Genomic DNA, 24593 nt, shown 5'->3' on the forward strand with positions numbered 1-24593 from the left:
GGATAGGGACTGGTGGGGACCTAACCGGGGAGCTCACGTATGGGGACAGCCGCAACACAGTACAATTAGTTGTTGGGCCAAACAAAACTCATCCGTGGGTCAGGTCTGGGCCGAGGCCTGTCACTTTGTAACCTCTGGTTAAGCCAAGTGGAAAGGAAACCAGCTCCCTTCAGTGTGTTGTTTCCGTGAGTGACAGCTTCACGGGATTTTATCTTGCTGCTCTTCGAGTGTAAGTGGGCTTTGAGATCAGCTCCAAGGGGATCAGCAGTGGGTGCAGGAAGAGCAGGGATTTGAATTCAGACCTTAGCAGCCTCACCGGCTCCTAGCTGACAGCCCGTAGCCTCTGGTCCTCAGTTTTGTCTGTCTGTGAAATGGGAACAGGAATGCCAGTGTCCAAGGGTTGCTGTGAGGATCAGGGAGAAGATCGAAGTGAAGTCCCCGTGGGCCTAACTGGCTGTCCCCAGGCTTTGGGGCTACATCAGGCTCTGTGGCTGCCACTTGGGAGCATGCCCCTTGGTGCAGATGCTGGGATGGGCCGGGGCTGGCGCCTTTCTCCGGGAAGTAAATGGGTCGGTGTGGCCCCCATGGCCTTGCCTCAAAGCCCCGTTTGCCTTCTAGGATGATGGCTTAGAAAAAAGCCCGATGAAGAAGAAGCAGAAGAAGAAGGAGAACAAAGAGAACAAGGAGAAGCAGCTGAGCTCCAGGAAGGATAGAGGGGACGGTGACAAGGACAGGAGGCGGCCCAGAGAGAAAAAAGAGAAGGTACCTGTTGCTACACCGAGGGCCGCCACCGCCTCCCCTCCAGGGTTCAGGAACTCAGGACCGGTCAGGGCCTGAGCCGTCGCCTCTTTAGGGGTACCTCCGAGAAGGCAGGCGGGGCGGGCGCCGTCGGGTGCGGCCCGCACCTCTCCCTGCAGAGGGGAGCATGCGCAGTGGGGCCGTTCTTTCATGTCCAAGGCCCTTGCACCTTTGTTACGTATTTCAGAGGGGATGTTGGAGTGAGAGGACAGGTGAGGGGAGTCTGAGTTTACAGGTAACTCCTTGAGATAACGTTCTCACATTCCTGATAGACAAGCACAATCCACAGATGAATTTGAATCTTTGAAGGGTTTAGGATTCAAACCAATACCACCAAGAGTTAAGTGTTTGGAATAGAATCGGGTGGAAAGCCCTGCTGTTACATAACCTTCCCTTCTGGGTTTTTATGAAGCTCATTCCAAACCACAGGATTCTGGTACAGTGTTGCATGTATGCTCGCTGCCTTCTAATGAAAGTGCTTCACAGTTAGTCCCAATCATTGTTAAAACATACAAATAAACGTTGTACTTCTGTGTAGTCATAACTCTAGATTGCTTGCTGAATACCTTTGGAACTTTTGTCTTAAGCATATGAGAACAAATATAAAATGAATATCAGACCAGACTTTGAGAAGCCTTTCCTCCCCACTTAGCAGTGTCTCACAGAGAGCTTTCCAAATGAATCAATAACATGTTAATAACATTTTTTAGAAAAGGCACCTCTGGAGGCACAAATGCAAAGATACCTGTCACAGGATGGTTTATAATGTTAGAAATTTGGAAATAGTTTCAATCTGGGAGACGTAAACTGCTTCCAAGCTATTATAACCACACAGAATCTTCTTATCCTTTAAAAAATGTGAAATATTTAAAAAGTAGAAGAATAACGATTTAACAAACACCCATGTATCCACTACCTAGATATTATAGCTTCTTTTACTACGTATTATATAGTTACAAACAAAGCATAGTATTGTTTTATGTTTTTAAGTGTTCGTACGTGATGCCATTTGTATATATATTTATCTATGTATGTCTCCACTTCTCTGCAACTTTTCATGGAGAAATGATATTTATCTGCTTGGATTTATGCAGATTTCAATAATTTACAGTATTTCCGTTAATAAAAATTCTAAATCAAAGTGTACATTCGTTTATAAGCTGTTAATAAAAATTGCCACATAGTACTGCACCAGATTCTTCCAGTTTACAGTCTTAGCTTCTTGATGACGTTTTTGTGCATTTTATGGCTGAGGAAACAGAAGCCAAAAGAGCATCGATAAATCTAAAGTTAAAATTGGGTCCAGAAAAAAAAAAAAAATTGGGTCAGTTTGGAGACAGAAATGGGGATGGTGTGATTAGGCCGTGAATCATGTAGGTTTGGCTCCATGGTGTCCTGGAGGACTTTGTTTTACCTTTTTTATGGACTGAGGCTGTCATACTTACCTGCTGTAGTGATGTGACATAGGTACGAAGTCCAAATTGCAAGACAGGATTGCACAAGTGACACTGACTCCTTGTGACTCTCTTTTAAAAGCCTAAAGGTGGTGATGCCAAATCAAGTAAATGCAAGCGGACTCAGGGCCCTGTGCACATCACGGCAGGGAGTGAGCCTGTCCCCATCGGCGAGGATGAGGGCGACGATCTGGACCAGGAGACGTTCAGCATCGTAAGTCCCGACATCGATTCGGTGCCTGAAGCTCTGTCAAATCTGCATTTTTTTACAGCTCAGAATATAGAGTTGGAGCCCATGCTATCCCTTGCTCTACACCATGCAGTTTTCCCTCGTTGCCTCCCCAGAAGTGACCATGATTCTAAATCCGATGATCGTTCTCACAGGGGACTTTAGAGTTTTACTGCTTATGTTTCTAAAGACAATCATAAACAGCCCGGCATTGTTTATAGGCTTTCTGTGTATTTTCTCCACAATGATTCTGTCACATAGGTAATTACCTCCATTTTACATATTAAAAAATATGGGGGAGCCCGGCTTGCATGGCTCAGTGGTTGAAGTTCGATTCCCGGTCAGGGCACATGCCCGGGTTGTGGGCTCGATCCTCAGTAGGGGCCATGCAGGAGGCAGCTGATCAGTGACTCTCTCATCATTGATGCTTTTATCTCTCTCTCCCTCTCCCTTCCTCTCTCTGAAATCAGTAAAAACATAAAGATACAAAGAAGTAATAAGGTGGAGAGAGTTAAACTGGAACTTGTCCTGTGCCACAGAGTCATGATGTGGAGAGGCGATGTGACCTGGGCAGTTTGGCGGGAGAGTCTGGGTCCCAACCATCCCACACAGTCTCCGTGTGTCCATAACAGCATAGCTTGCTTTCTGCATTTAAAAGTGTTATGTAAATGCCACACTCACAGGTATTCTGTAACTTGCTTTTTTCTCCCTTTGCTCTGTTTTACAATTTCCACAACTTTGTTTTCTCCTATTGACAAACTTTGGGGTTTTCTCAGATGTTTGCCACTACGTGTACCTGTGGTGAAAGGGTGGATATTTTCTTGCTCACTGTGTACGAGATGCTCTAGAGCGCACAGCTTGAGCTGGAGCGCCGGGTGTTGCGTTGGGCATGCACGCCCAGCACTATATTAGATGGGGTAGAATTTCTCTTCATGGCCATTGCAGAGGTTTGTGCTCCCAGCAGGAACTCCTCGTGAGTTCAGATTGCTTTCCTGGGCTCGGAAATACTTGGTCATTTCTGACTTCTTAATTTTTGCCACTGTCCGAGGTATGAAATACCTCTGTTGTGATCATTTACTTTGCTCTTTGTTGGGCACTCATGTTTCCAGTGAATTGCCTGTTCCTGTTCTTTGCCTATTTGGGGTAATTTTATCTTCCCCTCCTGTTCTATAGGAATTCCTTGTACATTCATGATAGTAGTCTTTTTATCTGTTAGTCCTTACAAGTGTCTTCTAGTTTGTGGTATTTTAAAAATGTTGTCCTTTTTCTAAATTGAAGTACGACACTGAAAAACAGACAGGTTGTGCGTGCGTATGTATAGCTGTGGGAATTGCCACAAAGCAATGGAAGGTGCTGGGCTGGACGCTCATTGTTCGGAAGTGTCGTGATCATGTCACATGCCTTGTTCATTGTACTACCAGATACTCAATGGCTGACAGCCATGTCCTATAGGTTTTGTGATAATTTCCTCCTAAGTTCTTAGTTTTATCTTTATGGAACTCCTTGTTTTTGGATATTGGCCTTGGAAGTAGTTAGTCCCTGTTGCTGTCTTTGGATGGATTGGTAATCCTCAGCTGGCTTTTCTCATTGATCTGTTTCCTGCTGTCATGTCAGACCCTTCCTTAAATGGCTCTGCAGTCCTAGGTGGTCTGCTCCTATTTAAGAGTGGTGACTACCCCTCTGATTGGGGGCTGAGCGTGTGGGCGGGGCTTGATGGACCGAGAGAGTGCACTGCGAGGTGATCAGCTGGGCAGCCTCCCTGGGAAACTTCCAGGGGATTGTCAGCATCATTTGTTCTTCCTCTTGGGTGATCACAGTTTATGGAGGAAAATCTCTTATCTCCTGACCGGAAGGTGAAGGCCTGACTTTCTTCCTTCTGGAATTTGAGAGGCAGAAGACGGCCGTGGCCTATCCTGTATGTGTCTGTTCATACAGTTCTGTTCCCAGTGCTGTAACCTTGCCCTTAGCTGTGGTCGCACAACCAGCTCAGAGACCTTTCTTTCATTCTGGCAGAGAATAGACGTCCCTGTGTTTTATTGGGCACTGCTGGAGACCTGAGTATCTATTATGAGTCTGAGTATCTGTTATTCTTAGGCTGTTTAAAAATGTAGTCCTTATTTTGAGCCCTCACCGCTACTTCCAGAGACATATCTCTGGCCTTCGGGGGATTTTGCCATGTGAAGGAGGCCGTTCTTAGCTCTCTTGTCACTTCCCTTGCTGCCACTATTTTGTTGCTAGTCTCTCTCATTTTCCCTGTCTTTGTGGGCTTAGCTCTTAAGGCAGCCCTTTCCTGTCACTTTTAGCGGGCTAGGGTATGGGAGAAAAAGATTCTTGTGTTCAGTTCACCATCTTTATATGGAACCACTTCCCTTAGTTTTTCAAAAGCCTTAAGAATTTATAAATATATTATCCTGCACTTTGATCTAGTTTGTGATGGGAAGTTTTCAGGCTGGGTCTCTAATTTTGCTTCTCATTTGATCTTCACAAAGACCTTTCAGGATCCTCAAGCTCCTCTGGCAGATGAGACAGGGTGGCCTTTTCAGAGGCGTCCGAAGGTGTCCAAGGTCATGGCTCTAAGTAGTGGTGCTGGACGTGCACCTTGGGTGTTCCTGACTCTGACATCACTACTTGTTCCGCTGGCTTTGCCGCCTCTCCCCTAGTGATTACAGGGCACCAGGGTGGGCTGTGCATGCTCAGGGAATTTAGGGCGCAGTAAGCAAGGGGGGGAGGCTTTTACTTGTGTGGATGTTTTATGTCTCTACCCTCTTGACCTGTTTCAGTGTAAGGAGAGGATGAGGCCCGTGAAAAAGGCACTGAAACAGCTGGACAAACCCGACAAGGGGCTCAATGTGCAAGAGCAGCTGGAGCACACCCGGAACTGCCTGCTTAAGATCGGAGACCGAATAGCTGAGTGCCTTAAAGCTTACTCAGACCAGGAGCACATCAAACTGTGGAGGAGGTAACCCATCTGCGCCTCCGGTTGCCTGGCTTGATTTGATAGAGGGCATGTGTGTTCTGTGTTTGCCTTGTAAAAGGTGACATGTCCACCTAATGAAATATTTTTTCCCCCACCAAAAGCCATCTTTTGGAAACATATCTGTAGGCTTCAGTTGTACTTTCCCGAAATGGGCCATTCCACTGAGACCCATTTTCTGAATGGGTTGGATGATGTTAATTTATTAGAGGGAGACAGTGAGACCGGCTTTGCTGGCCTGTTCTTAGAATAAAGATTCAGCCTTGCCCGGCCGGGCATGGCTCAGCGGTTGAGCGTCGACCTAGGATCCAGGCGATCAGGGTTCGATTCCTGGTCAGGGCACATGCCCGGGTTGTGGGCTCGATCAATGACTCTCTCATCGTTTCTATCTATCTCTCCCTCTCCTTTCCTCTCCCTGAAGTCAATAAAGATATATTTAAAAAAAAAAAAAGATTCAGCCTTCAAGTGAAGGGATAGAGATCATCTAGTTTTATAACTTGACCCATCTGAGGTTGATACTCAAATATAATAACTAATTGGTTAGTTTTCTGCTAATACAGGAAGGGAAACAGGTTAAAGTCACCAAACTATGATAATTAAATGACTCGAGCAATAATTTGATTGACACAGTTAATGCAGAACTTTAGTTTGTAAGTCATTGTGACTTACATATATTCATTCCCTTTTGAGATTATAAGAAAACACAACAAATTCTCAAAGACAACTGCAACGTTAATCTCTCCATGGTCCACAGTTACTGTGACCTCATATACTTTATGGTTAACGGAATTATCTTTGTGTCAGATGCCCAATATTGGTGGGTTGGTTTGAAAAAATGGTTTTAATAAAACCTTCTGTTGTGACACTATCCATAGAATGCTTCATGCTCATAAAAATTTTAAGTTTTAAAATGTCACCCTTCCCTTTTACACTGTTACCAACCTCCTGTCCCTAGCCATTGGCTTTCTTTTAATCCAACTCAGTCCCTATTGTATGGTAACAAAAGGTCATCCTAGTCCATAGAGCCTTAGGCTGGGCTCCTGCTGTGCATCAGAGCCTGTCTGTGCAAATGCACCGGGCACTGTGGTCCCGGCTGGCAGTGGTCCATAGGAAGGTCCCTGCTCACTCCTGAGAAACTGTCCATTGTGAAGTGGTCACTGCAAGACTGCGTATAGTGGGAGTTCCTAGAAGGAGGAAGCGTGTGCAAAAGAGGTGGGCGCACTTGAACCCGCTATAGAAAAGCAGAGTGGATTTAGGCGAAGAGCCAGCAAAGGCTCAGAGTGGGCCAGTGAGGGGACTAGGAGGTTTGTAGGTTTTAAAGGCAGTTTGTTAAGATGACTGAAGTCCTGTTATAGAAGGCCTGAGAAAGGTAAATGGCTTCCTATGTGATGCAACAGTTGTACGAGTTCGGGAGCCAGTGCCGTGCTCTGTGAGTGTCAGAGCCTGGGGGTGAAACTTGCTCCCTAGAAAGTGTGAGCCTGTGAGGCTCCTTTTGCGGCTCACTGGGCGTGTCTGTGCCTCCTGTTCTAGACGCCTGTTCATCAGTCCCTCCCCTGTTGACAGGAATGCCCTGCTGGGCTCAGTGCAGTAGAATTCGGAGGGGAGGAGCCCCTCAGAGTTTTAAGGAAGAAACAACAGGCCTTGTTGGCATCTGGAAGGAAAGAAGGGTCAACCATGCAGAGATGCCCTACTGTATGTGGGTCCCAGTCTGGGAGATGGTGGTGACGATGGGCTGCACAGCAGGGTCCAGGGGTGCGGAAGGTGGAGGAAGGCTAGGACCAAGTGCTGGTGCCAGTGCAGTAAACAGAGAGATTTTAGCTGGTCTCCACCTCAAATGCTGTTGACAATAGCACGTAATGACGTGTGATTGAGGGAAAGACCTATAACTTTCTGTTACTTGATTTCTACACTTGGAGAGTTTTGCCCAGTAACAGTTGATAGCTTCCATCAATCAAAGAAGAATAAAAAGTTATTTTTTAAATTCTATCATTCACCAGAACTGTGTTTTTCCTTTTTCTTTAAAGGAACCTATGGATTTTTGTTTCCAAGTTTACAGAATTCGATGCTCGAAAACTGCATAAGTTATACAAGATGGCTCATAAGAAAAGATCTCAAGAGGAGGAGGTAAAATATAAATATGCTCCCAACTCATTCAAACAGATAAACCCCCAGTTCCAGAGGAAAACCCCTGACCTGCTCTTTCCCCGGGGTAGTGATCAGAGAATCATGGGTTGTTGGTGTTAGAGGGGTTGCTGGGTCTCTGCCCTTACTTTACAGATAGAGGCGTGGGTCCAGGATGGGTAGGAGCCCCCCAAGGCCATCCTGCCTTGCCCCGTGCACCCTTTCTCCGTGGTAGCTGTGTAGTTTCTTGGCGCAACCCCCCAGGAGTTAACCTGAAGCCCCCATGGGAAAAAGCCAATACATTTAAACTAAATTCTTGGCTCTTTTAAACAGTTTTGAATTCTGATGAGGGGTTGTTTCCCTGTGTTCTGTCCTGGACTCACTTATTCAACAAGCCTTTTCTTTCATATGCATATCTCATTGTTACTTACAAATGTGGCTCCCGAGGGGTGACAGGATTGTGGGCAGAAAATACCTTTTCTGTTCTTTCCTGGCCATGTGAACTTGGTGTCCTTCCAGCTTCTGTCTATAGGGTCCCAGCTGCTCACGTGCAGGAGCAAGACCTGAGAAGGTGCCCAGAAGTTGCTTCCCCTTTGGGAGGGGCCGGGCACAGCAGTGACTTGGCCCATGTGCACGGCAGTGTTTCCTCCCCTTTGGGGGGAGGGCGGGCACAGCTGTGATTTGGCCCATGTGCAGGGCAGCGTTCCCTGGCAGATGTGCCCATGTGCTCGCACGGCCTGCGGGCCGGTCTGGGAGGTTCGCTGCCTCCTCTACTCTGTCCTTCTGCCGTGTCCTCAGCACCTGGAACAACCCTAGCACAGGGCAGGTGCTCAGAAGGACTTGGTACATGAACGCGTCCTGTGCCTGGCACTGTCGAGCTGGGGAGCAGTACCCTGAAATGACTACTTGTTTAATTTTCATGGAAGAATATGCTCCATAGCAGTGAATGTGGCGGGGATACATGAACGTTGCTGAACGTTAGCGTGAATCTTAAGCATTGTAAGAAGCCTTTGAGAGAACAGTCAGGAAAGGCCGCAGGAAGGAGTAGTTGGGAAGGAGTTGGGATGAGCATTGGAAGTTGGACATGGTGTAAAGGGCGTCATTAGTGTGGGTTTCAGACACCAGTGTAACCATAGCAGTGACCACACAGTGCGCTATACAGTGTCACAGCCTCTCTGGAGGATGGTTCAGGAAGACTTGCCCAGACTAAAACATACAGTTTTCCTTGTAAGAATTCAGTTTAAGGAGATAATTAAGGATGTAAATATGTTTGTAGTGGAAGTGACTGAACCTTCAACAGTAAGAAATAGATTAAATCACAATACGTCCATATTGGGGACTTATTCAATCATAATTATAAAATTGTGGAAATAAGCATTCCCATGAGATTTTCGCAATATATTAAGAGAAAATATTACCAGGTAATATTTTGGTTTAATATATGTATATATATTAAAAAAGTCATAAAATGGCTTAGGCCCAGAGCAGATTATTTACATAATTTCCTTGTTGGTGAGATTTTAAGTCACTTTACACTTCTTTATTACTGGATTTTCTGATGTCTTGGTATCAGATATTTTGCTTGTGTGTAAAGTGGTATTATTCACACATTTAGATGTTTAGCTTGATGACTTTGGGATAGGAACTGGTTTTCACTGGACCAGTCGGGGGCTGTCTTTCCTAGTTAGTCTAAGCGGTGGTCCTGGTTTCACATGGGAGAGGAATCCCTTGAGAGCGCCGAGAGCCTGGGCACCTGTCTATGGCCCTCGCGGTGACATCCAGCAGCCTGTGCACATGTTCTTGCAGGTGCTTGTCAGTGCAGGTGGCCTAGTAGGTCAGGGCAGCAGGTGGTGCTCCAAGGGAGCTCGATGGAGCTGGCGAGATAGTTTAGGACAGAAGGTAGTAAATGGCAGGTCAGAACCTAGGGGACAGGAGGGAAGTGTTTGAATTGAAGGTGATGACCTTGGTACCAGTCCTGGGAATCAGCCTGGGATCTTGAGCCTCTGGTTTCCTTTTACTCCGTAGGAGCAGAAGAAGAAAGGTGACCTGATGGGTGGGAAGAAGCCGTTTCGCCCAGAGGCCTCTGGTTCAAGCCGGGATTCCTTGACGTCTCAGCCGCATGCCCCGCACAGCCTTCACCCGCAGAAGTCGCATTTGCCTTCCTCCCACGGCCCACAGGTGCATGGACACCCGAGAGACAACTACAACCACCCCAACAAGAGGCACTTCAGTAACGCAGGTAGGTCACTGACTGGACTTGTTAGAATTGGGGACAAAAGGAGAATCATTTTTTTCCCCAGAGGTGGCAGCTGGACCTTTGTGCTTTACCCTTAGCCATCACTTCATTGTCTTTTCTGAGCGAGAGGAAGCATGAAAGAAAAATCCAAAAGGACGTGCGGCCCTGGGTACTGTTGCTCAGTGGTTAGTATGCTGGCTGCAGACTGAAGGGTCCCGGGTTCGACTCTGACCAAGGGCACAGACCTCGGTTGCAGCCTCGATCCCCAGCCCTGGTTGGAGCATGTGCGGGAGGCAACCAAGCAATGTCTTTTTCACATCGATGCTTCTTTCTTGCTCTCCCTCCCCCTTCCACTCTCTGAAAAGCGTCGCTGCTAGGGAATGTAAATTAAAGCAGCAATAAGCTAATAACTCGTTCAGATCAGCAAAAATTAAAATGTGATACATATACCAGTTGCTGAGTGTAAATTGCTACATTCTTTCCAGAAAATAATCTGAAATATCTAACTACATAGGCTCTGCTTCCAGGAGCCTGTCCTATAGTGATAAAAACACCCAGGTCTCAGGACTATTCCAGCCTTATAATGGCAAAAACCGGGAAATAACTTGAGTGTCTGTTAATAGGGGAAAGGTTAGATGAATAATAGGACGTTTGTACTCTGATAATAATTATTATTAGTTAGAAAGAATGAGTTGGCTTTACAGATTAAAAAATGGAGGGAAAAAAGTAGCAGCTCACATAACAAAGTTAACCATTTTAAATGACCAATTTAGTGCCATTTAGTACATTCATAATGTTGTGCAACCACCACTTTTATCTATTTCCAGAACATTTCCATTACCCCAAATGGAAATCACATGGCTACTGAGTTTCTCCCCATTTCCCCTCCTCTCAGCCCCTGTAGTCACCAATCTGTATTCTCTCTCCCTGAATTTACATATTCTGGATGCATTCTTATAAATGGAAATGTACAACATGTATCTGAATTCTTTCACTTGGTGCAATATTTTCAAGGTTCATCCATGTTGTAACTTGTCAACACTTCATTCCTGGCTGAATGTTCCATTGTGTGGATGCGCCACGTTTTGTTTATCCATTCATCAGTTCATGGGCATTTGGTTTTGTCTCTACTTTTAAAAAAAAAAAAAATCTTTATTGATTTCAGAGAGAGGAAGGGAGAGGAAGAGGGAGAGAGAGAAACATCAATGATGAGAGAGTCATTGATCGGCTGCCTCCTGCCCGCCCCCGACTAGGGATTGAGCTCACAACCTGGGCATGTGCCCTGACCAGGAATCGAACCATTACCGCCTGGATCCTAGGTCGATGCTCAACCACTGAGCCACGTCGGCTGGGCTTGTCTCTACTTTCTGGCTGTTGCAAATAATACTGCTGTGAGAAATTGTGTGCTAGTAGTTGAGTGCCTATTTTCAGTTCTTTTAGGTGTTTATCTAGGAGTAGAACTGATGGGTCGTTTGGTAATTCTGTGTTAAACTTAAGGAACCGCCAAACTATTTTCCATAGTAAGTTTTTGAATCCTGCGTTTGTGTAAGCAGAGAAAAAGATGTGACAGCATCCCCATGATAGCCGTTTCTCTGCTGGTACCTGTTTCTCCAGCAGTTGTCCTCAGCCCAGGAAAAGCCTGAATCCGCAGCCTCTTGCCTGAGCTCAGAATCACACATTTCCCCATGGCTGCCAGGGTCAGCCCACCCCTCCCTGCAATTTTCTGCTCTTTGGAATCTTACTCCTAGTCCTGATTGCCTTGGCTGCTCTTTGATGTCTTTAAGCAGGTGTTTTTTTTTATCTGGCCTTTCTTAATATTCTTGGCAGCGTGTAATGCCTGCTGCAAGCTACCCAAAACTATGTGGAAGCAGAAGTTCGACATCTTCTGATCTTAAAAATCTAAATAGCTCCTGACTAGTTGATCTCTATTTTATTGAGTGGGGGGAAAGGTAATGACTCTTCAGGGTGGTTGGGAAATGTTTCCATGTGCTCATTATATTGGGTGTACTGACTTTCCTGGGATTGTGCTGGTTTTGTGTTACTTGTGTGATGTCACAGGTTTTATATTGGTCATCCTTTGAAAGAACTCCTGTTACTAAGCTAACCCTGAATTCTTCACCCATCTCCTTAGTAGCTCAGTACTTCTCCCCGATGACCTACCTCATGGAGGTTCCAGAGGAATCACTGTGTGATTTCTCCAGAAATGAATTGGACTTGGCTTGGGGTTAAGCATTTGCACTGTCCCACAGGCGTTGGCCCCTTTTTAAATCTTACTTTCTGTTTGGCTTAAAGCCATCTTCAGGTGCTCCTTTCACATTGTGCAGGTTTCTCAGTTTGTTGTTAATGCTTCGGTAGAAGAGCTGAAGTTTTTTCTTCCCTGGCCTCACCCACTTGGCCTCACTGGATCAGCAGTGAATTTAAGTCTCTGGGTGACTGTACGTTATTTTAATGGCATATGTTTCTAAGCTGTGTAGTTTCCTTGATGGTGTTACTCTTTGGCTCTGTAGAAGAATGCTAGAAGACCAGCAAAATGAGTAGAGACATTTATTTGGCGGCATGTCTTTGGTCTTCACGTAGTTGCAGACAGAAGGTTGGATTTCCCGTGAAGCCACTAGTTCCTTATGGTTAAGTCTCTGTGCTAGTTTCCCTGGGCTGCCGTAACAAAGGACCACAAACTGCTGGCTTAATACAGAGAAATGTATCATCTCACAGTTCTGGAGGCCAGACCCTGAAATCAAGGTGTCAGCAGGTTGGTCCCTTCTGGAGGCTCTGAGGGAGAACCTGTTCCCTGCCTCTGTCCTGGCTCGCGGTGGCTGCCAGCCACTCCCGGCACCCTTGACTGGTGACTGTTTCACCCAATCTCTGCCTCCATCTCCACATCCCTTCCTCTGGGTGTCTCTTTGTCCCAGATCTCCCTCTGCCTTTCCCCAAAAAGGGTACCTGTCATTGGATTTAGGGCCCAACCTGAGTTCAAGATGATGTCATTGCGAAATCCTTAGTTACATCTGCAAAGGAGTTACATCACAAAGAGAAAGGTGGCGAATTTTCTTTTGTCTTAAAATTCAGGGGAAGGAATGTAAGGACTCATTGCTGGTATATTACCAGCAACAGAAAGGAGGAAATTTAACATCTGTTTATAACACATGCCAGCCCTTCGGTTAAGCGTTAGTGGAAGTGAAACATAGTCATTCCTTGCAGTCACGAGACCATGCTTTCTTCTGTAGATCGAGGCGACTGGCAGAGGGAAAGGAAGTTTAGCTACGGTGGCGGCAACAGCAATCCGCCATGGGGGAGCGACAGGCACCATCAGTATGAGCAGCACTGGTACAAGGACCATCACTATGGGGACCGGCGACACATGGACAGCCACCGTTCTGGGAGCTACCGACCCAACAACCTGTCCAGAAAGAGACCCTATGACCAGTACAGCAGCGACCGAGACCATCGGGGGCACAGAGATTATTACGACAGGTATGCAGAAGGCCCTGGGACTCCAGGAGCTGGCCTCTGCCAGGAGCTTTACTGTTTATGGGGGAGAGACAAGCGACATGTGTATGAATGTATTTTTCAGAGGCACTGAGCAAATAATGTATTTATAATGCATTTATCTCATCATGTGTGCAGATGTGGTCATGCCATCGCAGCATTCTCGCAGTGTTGGGAGAAGCATGCTGTGGGCAGCTGGCACTGTGCTGGTTGGATGGTCAGTGGTAGGGACTTTTTATTTATTTATAAATACATCTTTATTGATTTCAGAGAGAGAGGGAGAGGAAGAGATAGAGAAACATCAATGATGAGAGAGTCGTCACTGATTGGCTGCCTCCTGCACGCCCCCTACTGGGGATCTAGCCGGCAACCTGGGCATGTGCCCTGACCAGGAATTGAACTGCGATCTCCTGGATCCTAGGTCGATGCTCAACCACTGAGCCACACCCGCCAGGCGATAGTAGGGACTATTTAGTTTTCCTAAAGGCTGAGGAAGAGGTGAGGCTGCTGATTCTTGGTGTGGGCCCTGAGAGTCAGCTAAGCAGAGCAGTCCCACCCAGGAAAGGACATCCAGAAGGTTAACGGATTGGATAGTTGGGAGGCCTGGAATGCCAGGTTGTAGGTTTTAAGTTTTATTCCCTGGCTCATAAGGAGCTTATTGGTTCTCTAGTTTCCTCACATCTACACTCCGAACAGTGTTCATTGAGCTCTCAAGGGGGGACCCTCTGCAGAGCTCCGAACTGCTCTGTGCCGAGCTCGGCATCCATCCTGCAAACTCCAGCTGCCTTGGTTCTGCTTCCACCTCAGGCTGTCAGCTCAGGAAGTGTGCTGGCTTCTCCTGGTCTCCGCTTCCCTGTGCTGAGGAACTGCTGAAGGCAGTGAGCGGGGTGGCTACGGGCTCATCTCATTAGTTTCCCTTTCCTCAGGAATCACTCCTTTTTGTTGCCTTAATCTGACATGATGCCTTGAAACCCTGTATCATGTACATTTTGCCTCTTCTGGTTGTTTCAGGCAGGAGGGTAAAGCTATTCCCTGTTCCTCAACTTTGACTGGAACCCAAAGTCACAGTCCCTTTATCTTTCTCTCTTTATTGAGGTGAAGGTCACGTAGATAAATTAGCTCTTTTAACGTGAGCAGTTCAGTGACATTTAGTACATTCACAGTGTTGTGCGACCACCGCCTCTAGCATGGCCACAGCACCTTCATCTCCCAGAGAAACCCTGTCACCACTAAGCAGCCGCTCTCCATTCTGCCTCTCCCCAGCTCCTGGCAGTTGCCAGCATGCATTCTGTTTTTGTGGGTTTACCTATCCGGGATACTTTGCATAAATGGAGTCCTACAAAATGTGGCCTTTTGTCACTGCTGCCTTTGAGCATTTAGTGTAATGTGTTTAGAGGCGCATCCACATTGGAGCGCATGCTAGCCTTCCTTTCTTTTTATGGCTGAGTAATATTCCATTGCACGTAGGGTTTTTTTAATATAACCATCCTAGTGGCTGTGAAGAGTGGTCTCATTTTGGTTTTGATTGGCATTTCTCTAATAATTCATGTTCATTAAGGACATTGAGCATCTCTTCATGTGCTTTGGAGAGTTGTTTACCGAAGTCTTCTACCCATTTTTGAATTGGATTGTGTGTATTTTTGTTGGCTTGTATCAATTCTCTTTTGCTAGGATAACAAACAATTTACCATGGTCCTAAGTAAATTTAATATTCTTTGAATTGGGCCAGTTTTTAAAAAATACTGGTTTTTAGAGAGAGAGGAAGGGAGAGGGAGAGAGAAACATTGATGTGAGAGTGAAACATTGACCGGCTGCCTCCCGCATGCCCCCAAATCGGGCCCTGACCGGGAATCAGACCGGCAACCTTTTGGTGCACGAGACTACACCTAACCAATGGAGCCATACAAGCCAGGGCCCAATTTTTAAAATAACTAATCCTTCACCTATTGTGAATATTTAGGTTGATTGTGGCTTTTGCTGTTGCTTATAAGTTACAGAATAATTTCTGTGGCTTTTTCTCCTGGGCTAGGTCAAGGAACCTGAAAATGTGTGTAGATCTCCAGCTTTCCTGCAGGGAGTGTGAGTGTCCAAAGCGATCAATGATTCAAGTGTTACTCGCTTCATGGCAGCTTTGATGAGGCTCATGTCACCTCAAAGGATGTGTTTTGCTAATAAGTATAAAGTTGTCCTTTGTGGCTACTTTTGTTTTCGTTGCGTTTTGATTCCTGGTAATGTTAGCACTTGCTGGGGGACCTCTGGAAGTGTCCTTGGATCTGAGAGCATGAGGAAGAGGAAGGGATTCCGGCCAACGTCTCCCAGCTAATCATCGCATCTCTGTTTCAGGCACCACCATGACTCCAAGCGGAGGAGATCTGATGAATTCAGGCCTCAGAATTACCACCAGCAGGATTTCCGACGAATGTCTGATCACCGGGCCCCTATGGGCTACCACGGCCAGGGACCCTCAGACCATTACCGATCTTTCCACACAGACAAATTGGGGGAATACAAACAGCCCCTGCCCCCGCTGCACACCGCAGTCTCAGATCCTCGCTCGCCCCCTTCTCAGAAATCTCCCCATGATTCCAAGTCGCCCCTGGATCACAGGTCTCCCTTGGAGAGATCACTAGAACAGAAAAACAACCCAGATTATAACTGGAATGTTCGGAAAACATAAAGGACAGCTGGGGAAAAAAGGGAGAGCAAGTCATTAAGCACCTGGATGTTTTTGGTCTGATCCCACGGGAGCCAGTTACCTAGACCAGTGAGTGGAGTTTCTGGACACGCTGCTGCTGTCGCTCATCGGCTGAGGGGCGCCTCCAGGAGTGGGGACTTCTGTTCAGTCCAGCCTTGGTTTGGTCACCACTCCTGCCCTCCGGCACCCCATCCGTTCCCGCCTGGCTCTGGCTCCCACTCTGATGGGTGCTGGGAGGAAGAGGTGACTTTTTTGTACCAGTTCCCGCGCTGTGTTTCCCCAATGAGGGGAGAAGGGATCTCAGTCATGAATGTTTCATTGCCAGGGTCACTGTGCCCAGGACCTTAGTGCGGTGGTCAGAGGAGGAACGTATATGTGAAGGCTGTGGGACCTGCTGGACAGTGCGTGGTGTGGTTCATGATGGCGTGACAATGCTGCTGACGGGGAGTGGGGCGTGGGGACAAGCGGGTGGGGTCTTGCATCAGGACTTGAAGGGGGGAGCAGGTACACCCCTCAAATGTGTTCTTGGGAGATGTCATACCCTGGGTCTCATTATGTTATACCTATGTTGCGGGGGGTGGGGGGACAGAGAGGGGAACAGCTCACAATGGCCCCTTCCCTACAAACACTAATTTTTCTATGCTGTTTGTACATTTCAAAGGTGTGGGCCTCCTCAGTGGGCCTCCTGCGCCTGCTGTGCTGGGGAGGGTTGGGTCTGCCCGGCTGCCCTGGGGTACTGTGAGTCAGGTGGGAGTCGGCGTGGCTCTGATGTGCTTGGGAGGGGGCAGGGTGGGGGGAGCGTGGCTGGAAACTGGAGTCCCTGGTAGATTTCTGATTCTTGGGTAAGAAGTAAAACTCCAGGGCCTGGAGAGGAGGGGGAAGCAGAGGCAGGCATCACATGGGGGTGCCGGTGCAGGTGGGGAGAAGGTTCCCCAGGTAGGTTTGGCAGTGCCAGCAGGTAGGGGGAGCTTTCAGTGTTGTACCAGGTCAGCATTTGCCGGTTGCATTTTAGTTCCCTTTGCACAGCATAAAGAAGCAGGAGACAGAGTGACATCTCCTAACACTCGGGGGAGGGGGGGGGTAAACGGATGAAAAGTGAGTTCTCACCATGGTGAACAGGCTTCCACTGTTACCATTAGGAGTGAACTCAGTTTCTTGTAGAATGAGATCAGCTAAAATATAAACCCAAGTAATTTTTTTCGCACATTAGGAAGCATCTGAGGACAGGAAGGCTGAGCTCAGTGAGGGGAGTCGGGACTGGGAGGCTAGGTGGTCACGTCAGTTAAGCAGGCTCCTCTCATTTGACTGATCCTGGGCCCTCTGTTTCATTCATTTTAGATAGCTTGCCAGTGTTGTTAGCGTGTCCCGAGGCCTGTCTGGGCGGAGACAGAATAACTGACTTGAACACAGTGTTGTTTCGGGTGGATGTCCAGGCCCAGAGCTGGTGAAAACCCTTCCACTGGGCGCACACAGCATTCACCTCCCGAGACTGACCTGTGGGCACTTCATAAAATCATTGTCACCTACTTGCCTGGTACCCTGGGCAGCACCATTGATGCCTTTGCTAACAAACCCCCAAGCGGCATCCCCCTAGGGAAGCAGGTGTGGCTTTGGTGGCCGCTGCTCCCTGCTGCACAGAGCACCCCAGGGCTGGCCAGTGTGGAGCCCCAGGGAGAGTCTGGGTCATCACAGCACGTGCTGGGAGTCCAGTGAGCCCACCACCTCCTCATGTACCTCCCCTTGGTACTTAGGGTTCTTCACCCCAAGTGCGTACCATGCAAACCCAGAAGGCCCTGGTTACAGCCGCCCACGGGGACAGGCTGTGAGTGCTCAGTGGGAGAAGGTAGGTCAGGTCTCTGCTTTGGCCACCGCAAGTCCAGCTTCTTGCTGACAGTACTAACACTACCCCGTGTGGGTTGCCCAGAGCAGAGAGGAAGGTGGGGCTGGCTTGCCAGGTCCCGAGTGATGGCGATGGGTGGGGAGTGGATGAGCCCGGCGTCTTCCCCTGTGGAAGCTGGGTCAGGTCACGTCCTCTGGGAGGCTCAGTGTTTCCTTTTACTACAAAGAGGCCGATTGGAGGCACTGCATTTCAGTACTCGTCCAGGTATTTTGCTGTTGATCGGAGATGTGAGTTATTCCCAAAGATGTCGCATCATGAGGAAATCCTTTTGTTTGCATTCAGGACTGTGAGTGCCATATTTAGCAAAAGGCAGTATCAGCCAAATCAGTGTTAAATTGATTAGCAAGTTGCAGTATCCCCGTAAAAGCGCCTACTTCAGGTGTTGAAGTGTATTTGAAGCGTGTGTTGGGAGAGGGAGGTGCTTCCTCACTGACCTGTCAGTATGAATAAACGCTGTATGCTTAGATTAAAAACCAAATTTGCACAGGGAGAAATTCTCACTGGTGTATGGGAGGAGCTTCCCCAGGAGTGGCCTGTGAGGATGGGCTTGCAATGGAGCTTCGCTTTGAAAGATGCAGTAACTGGGTAGAAATAGCAGGATTGAGGAAGAGAGGAGTTGGCCTCACCTGAAACCCCCAGCATAAGCGAGGATTAACACGGCCTCCTGGCGCCCTGGAAAAGGGCATGCGAACCCCAAACTCGCCATGGCTGTCTTTCAGGACCGGCCAGCCTCCCTGCGGAGCCCCACCTGATGCCCCGGGCCCCCCTCCTATCATTCCCTCAGCCCTTCACGGGAAACCAGAACACTTCTCACATCGCTGCAGACGTGCTCGCCTGGTGTCTGAACGTGTGGTGCAAACAATTTAGTTACGAATCCACGTGGTGATGCTGAAATCCAGACCAAAATCACTCGGCAGCAGGAGTGCTGGCCCAGGGCCCGGCCCCGGGCTCCTCCGGCTGTCGGGGGGGCTGCGCGTCGGGCAGGGAGAGCCAGGCCAAAGGTCCAGGCTGCGCTAGTCCATCTGTGCCCCTCTCGTTAGGGGACAGGTGGTTTTTTCTTTATTGTAAAATTGTGGACTTTTAAAACCTGTTGACTAAACAGTAATTAATTTATATTTGTGAAAATGCCACTGTCCTCGTGATTTCTGATGTAAATAATGTTGTTTATATAGTATGTATTAAATTTTCCTACATTGTAAAACTGCTGTGCTTTTGAATCTTGTATATTAGAAAGTGGTATAAAGGATTTTTAGAATGGGGAGGACACAGTGCCTTGCTTTGGCGTGAACTGTGACTGGATACACCTGGTCTCCCCTCCTTGGGCTCTGGGTCATCCAGATCGTTGGACAGCCTGTGAACTGGAGCCTTTTAAAGCTGTATTTTTTCCCTGCACAGCACCAGTTGTTGGGTCCAGGACCTTATACCACAGGTTTCTGCGGTTTTCCCTGAGTAGCTGTTGCTGAGGTTGACAGTCCCCAGAGCAGCTCTAGTCTGGAACCCATGTCCCCGCAATTGGATGAGATGACCTGGAGGAGCTGCAGGTGACCTGGAAGGGGCCCTGAAAACCTGTGCCCATCCACACCAGGGCCCCGCCGCCCCGTCTATCCCTAGGAAATAAAAACACTGTGTCTGCCAGACTGCAGCCTTGAGGGTAATTTAACAGTTGGGTTATATATTCTCGAAGGGAGAGAAAGCATTTTATAATGGAAACACTGACACGAATGTTAACTCGAGCAATTTGGCACAGGGCAGGCCCGGCTCTGGCGAGGCCCAGACAGAGGGAGGGTGGCACAGGCAAGTGGGCGGAGGTCCCGTCTGAATAGGGGCTGGAGAAGTCCACCAGACCCCAGGGGTCGCTCTGATACCTCAGTGACTTTGAAACGGAGCTGGAATCTCTCTGCAGCTCTTCATTCTTGGCATGTCCTGGAGGCTCGGCACAGGGGCCTTGCTCAGTGTGACCTGTGCTTGGAGAGCTGGGGTTTACTGCACGTAGTTCTTAAGTTAAAGACTCGAAGAGTCGAGGGTCCTTCCTGCCGATAACCTCACAGCCATGTTGCAGTTCACAGCTCAGCTGGGACAACTTCGGGAAACTTTGAACAAGTGCCGCAATAATCAGCTTATGATTTACAATAGCAACGGAGCCGCTCAACTCACTGCTGCCAAAGCGCCTGCCTTTTACTGGAAGAAGCAGGCCCCAGCCCCTCCCTCCTCCCTGGCGGGGCCTCGCACGTCTGGCATGGAGGCAAGTGCTCAATTAGTGCCAACAGAAAGGTCACCTAATGAAACAAGGCCCTGCCGTGTGCCAGACCAGCCTGGGCTCCGATTCCAACCTGCGGCTCTTAAAGGAGCAGGGCCAGGCTGGTCCTAAGCAAAGCCCAGGGCCCACCCTCTTTATCCTGGTGGGCCCTGCCCCCTGAGGCTGGTGGATCCTACCCCAGGCTGGACGCCGGGATTTCCTGCATGGTTCTGTGGCCTTGTGACCTGGTCTTATGTGGGAACATGGACAAGTCCGGGACCTATGGGCTTCTCACCTTAAAGACAGAATATCAGCTTCTCAGGGCAGCTGCCTGTGAGGGTTCCCACGTGGTATCTTTATTTCTTTTGTGACCTAAGATGGAACTGTTGTTAAAGCTCAGTTAACAAAGGTCCGTTCTCACTGACCACAGGCACCAAGGTGGCCTTCAGGGGCCGGGATGGTCCGAAGGGGCTGGGCAGGAGAGCCAGTCGGTGGTCCCCATTGGGTCCTTCCCTGTATGTGGTTGGGCAGATGGCTTTGTCATCATTGGCAAACAAAGGAGGCAGCTTCTAGGGTTAATGTTTTTAAGTGAGAGCTCAGACATGAAAAGAAAGGGCTTCTAGACCCTAAGGGCCACCGGGAGAGTGAGAGTGCTCCTCAGTGCGGGGCTGAGAGGGGTGGGATCGAGGAGGGGAGCTTGGGAATGGGGGATTGAACTTGCTGGTCTGGAGGGCAGGCCCGTTTGGCATTGTGCCCAAGCAGCCTTCACCCCAGAGCTAGTGAGACCCTCAGAGGTACTCTAGGGCAGATTAAACCCCAGGAGGGAGGCCTATCCTGAACCTTCCAGGAGCTCAGGACAGGGGACGTACAGCTGGGACCAAACAGAAATGTTTTTCCCTTGACCGAGACCTTGAGCCTCTACTGTGGGCTGGGTCCTGTTCTAGGAGCTGGGGACACAGGCGGAACCCGGACGAGGCCCTCTGGGCTGAGGATTGCAGAGGCAGACCCAGGACAAGCAAACAAGGATGGGTCGGGTAAGAGAAGGGCCAGGGAAAGGAGGTGGAGGAGGTGGGTGCAGGGGCAGGGTGCTGGTGGCTGCAGGAGGACTGGGAGGGCCTGGCCTGGGAGGTGGGCAGACCTGGGAATGGGCCAGCTGGCATTCTGTCCCTCTGGACAGGCTGTGGTGGGGTGCGTGAAGTCACCAAGGTGACACGTGGCGGGCTCAGCACCCGTCACTGTCACAGGACGGTGTTGGGACACCCTGATGCTGGTTGGGGACCACCCCTGCCACCCAGGGCGGGGCCTGCGCTGTGCTAGGGGATTAGCAGCTCCCATTCCCTGAGGGCCAGAGTGGATGTGGTTCTAGAACTGTCCAGCAGAGGGCAGAAGATGCCCACAAATGGCCTGGCTGGCCACCCCGCTCAGCCCTCATTCCTGCGCCCAGCGGGCCGCTCCCCTTGGCTGCAGAGTCTCTGCAGAAAGTGGCACAGGACAGGGGAGAGGAGAGGGGTAGAGGCCACAAGGACAGGCCAGGGTGCAGTGCTGACCAGCCACGTCCCAGCCTCCTTAGGGCCTCAGCCAGCCAGGAAGCTGGGCTCTGTGCCCCCCGGGGCTGAAGGGCAGCCCCTCCTTCACGGTCTCCTGCAGCCCGCGATGCACAGGCTTCTGCTCCTTCTGGGTCCAGCCTCTCCGCCCTCCCGCTTGTGTGGCAGCGGGGGACCATCCTGAGCCACAAGGCCCTGACCTCACCGCTGCTCCCCACGAGCCTCGCCTTAACTCTGATTCCTGGCAAACTGCTCTTGCAACCTAGATACTTGAGCCAGATCTCTGCCCTCCTCCCCCTCCTGTCACCTCCGGCTGCCTGCTGAATCTTACTCAGTGTCATGATGCAGTTCAAGGCTGGTTTCCTCTGAGCAGCCACCTTGGACCCTGCTGTTCGGGTTCCCTTCCTGTCTGTCCCTTCCCTGTGCCCATAGAGGCCATCGGAGCCTCTGGAACACTCTGATGCCCCCACATTGCCCCAGCCATCTCCCCAGCAGGCCGGGGTACCCTCCTATTGTCATGTCTTGTAGCAGCCTTCCCGAGCACCCCTGCAGTGGGCCATCCACCTCCACCTCGGTCCCTTCTCAAGTTCTCTCACTCCCCAAACCCTGCCTGCTCCGCCTTCATATTAAACCCAAAGCCGACCATTTGTGTCATCTCCAGCATGGCCACTGGCACCCCACATCTGACCGTGTCGCAGTCTCAGAGTCACTCTCCTGACGGTCCTGCTCTTAGCTTGCTTTCTACAGCAGCTGGCCCGAATCCTTTAAAACCTGTCAGGCACACCCATTGCTCCCGTGTTCAAAGCCTGCAGGTGGCTGCTCATGGCAACTGCAGTAAGATGCTAAGTTTACCCTGCTGGCGAGGCCTGCCTGGCGCTGGCCTCTCTGTGGACCTTGGTGTATCTGCTCACTGTCACCCAGTCCCATCGCTCTCTGCTGCCCCCAGGCCCTTGGAACGCACTCTTTTCTGTGTAGAATGCTCACCCCAGATCTTGGCATGTCTGGCTCCCCAAGTTCATGCAGTGAGTGAATCAGACGTCCCCCCTGGGCCCACCAGAGGTGAAAGCTTGTCCCACTCTCCCGCAATCCAGGGTGCCTCTCTCTCTGAACCTCTGACTCCCTTCCTTTGTCACTATGGGACTTTCGATGATATAACCACGTTTATTGGCTTGTCTCCACCAAGAGAATGCGAGGTCATCTGCTGCACTCCCCCAGCGCAAGTGATCACGAAAGAGGGGTCGACTGAAAAACCGCACACACACAATGCAGAGCGAGGGGACCGCCGTTTTCGGAGGCCTCTCTTTGCCGCACCAGGGCCCAGGTGCCAGGCAGTTTATGAGCATTAGCTCATTGGGTTTCTAGAATGACCTTGGGAGGTAGGTACTCATAATTCCATTTTACAAATACAGAATCTAGGGCTCAGAAAACCCAAGGCGGTCAGACCACACAGCTAGCGACGGGCCGAGCCAGTTTGGACGCCAAGTCTTCCTGCCACCCAAGACCACCCCCTGTTCACGCTGCTCCCTGGCATCGCTCTGATGAACCCCACTCCGGTCCCCATGTTCTAATCCTTTTCAGCTTAGGGGTTGCCCCCCTTCTTACGAACGCCCCTCATTTGTTTTGCATAGCCCTTTCTCTCCCGTGTCCTCCTCTTAAATTCTGGTTCGCCAACCAAGGTCTCCAAGATTCCTGCCACACACCAGGGAGAGGGGATGGAGGGGCCTGCTCCTGTCTGCAAATGCGTTTACCGCGGGCTCACTGGCCGCAAGTACCCTGGGCTGGCACCCGAGTCCTGCTCCCACCCAGCCCGCCGTGCAAGGCGCGGCAGCTCCTTGGGAACCATTTAGCTAAGGACTCTGTTCCACAGTCACACGACATGCTAATTTCCATGTTCACGAGGGCAGCTGGTAGCAAGGTACTTGGAAAGGATTCCAGCTTAAATGGAGGGTCCTGAACGAATTCCAAACCAAGGATATTTCTGGCAAGAAATGTAGCATTTTCATCTGAGGCCGAACAAGGGTTTTTAAAAAAAATCCTGTGCCCTGGCTTCTCGATCATCTGTTCTGTGCTGGCCAAGTGCCCACGGCTCTGCCACCTCGGTGGTGCCCCCCCTGGAAATTACTTCCTAATGTTACTACTGGGGGGAGAGGCCCATCGGTACTGACAGTTTGGGCAACTGGGTGAGACGCGTGGGTACATTCCTGCCTTGTTTCGTCCCTTCCAGGCTGGTTCCTTCCTCCTAAAGCCCAGACTGCCAGTTTCTCTCTGAAGTGGAAGAGGTGGGTTCTAGAAAGTTCCTCCCTACTTTTGGCCTTCCTCTTCAGGTTGGGGCCGGTGTGCATGCTCACCTGGATTCCTCCCGTCCTTCCACAGTGTGCCCGTGTGCCCATGAGACCCGTTCCAGCTCCATCAGAGCCAGGGGACCTGGACCCCTTCATTCCCCAAAGCAGCTCATCGTAGGATAAAAAGTAATTTTAGAGAAGCAGGGGCTTCGGTTGGTAAGTTGCTACATCCTTTGCACCCCCACGCACACACGCTAGCTGCCCCCACACACTGTCAGGACACTGTAAGGGGACACCCACACCAAAGTCACTTCTCCACCCCCTAAAGGAAGCAGTCCGTTCAGAAAACAAACTCCAACACGTAGTCCAAAGGAAAATAACAAAACAAAAAAACCCCAACTTTACTTGCATTTAGCCTTCAATAAATAATTTACAGGATGTACACGCGGTGACGCTCCGCACAGGTCGCAGACACAAGGACGCAGTGAGGGGTCCCCACTTCCAAGCACAACGCGAGAGCAAACACAACCAAAATAAAGTGCTTCACTTTTTCCTTCCAACGTAGGGGCTGCCTGAAACCCAGCCGGGCCTTGCCCCTCCCACCGCCCGCCTGCCGCCTGCCGGGGTTTGGCAGAGAG

At 49.7% G+C, this 24593-nt stretch overlaps 1 protein-coding gene across 2 annotated transcripts in view; it reads left to right on the plus strand.

The window, feature by feature from the left end:
- The window catches only part of CHD2 (chromodomain helicase DNA binding protein 2), an 80051-nt gene extending 60957 nt beyond the window's left edge, over positions 1–19094 (plus strand). For both annotated transcript variants that reach the window (XM_016197730.2, XM_016197729.2), the window contains 7 exons: positions 619–762; positions 2335–2466; positions 5262–5440; positions 7480–7579; positions 9602–9815; positions 13037–13283; positions 15642–19094. In XM_016197730.2, coding sequence (XP_016053216.2) covers positions 619–762; positions 2335–2466; positions 5262–5440; positions 7480–7579; positions 9602–9815; positions 13037–13283; positions 15642–15975 — 1350 coding nt within the window. In that variant the 3' untranslated portion in view covers positions 15976–19094. The remainder of the gene's footprint in view (positions 1–618; positions 763–2334; positions 2467–5261; positions 5441–7479; positions 7580–9601; positions 9816–13036; positions 13284–15641) is intronic.
- Positions 19095–24593: the final 5499 nt, after the last annotated feature.

Source organism: Miniopterus natalensis, chromosome 22 (assembly GCF_054644295.1).
Source record: "Miniopterus natalensis isolate mMinNat1 chromosome 22, mMinNat1.hap1, whole genome shotgun sequence".
NCBI lineage: Eukaryota > Metazoa > Chordata > Mammalia > Chiroptera > Miniopteridae > Miniopterus > Miniopterus natalensis.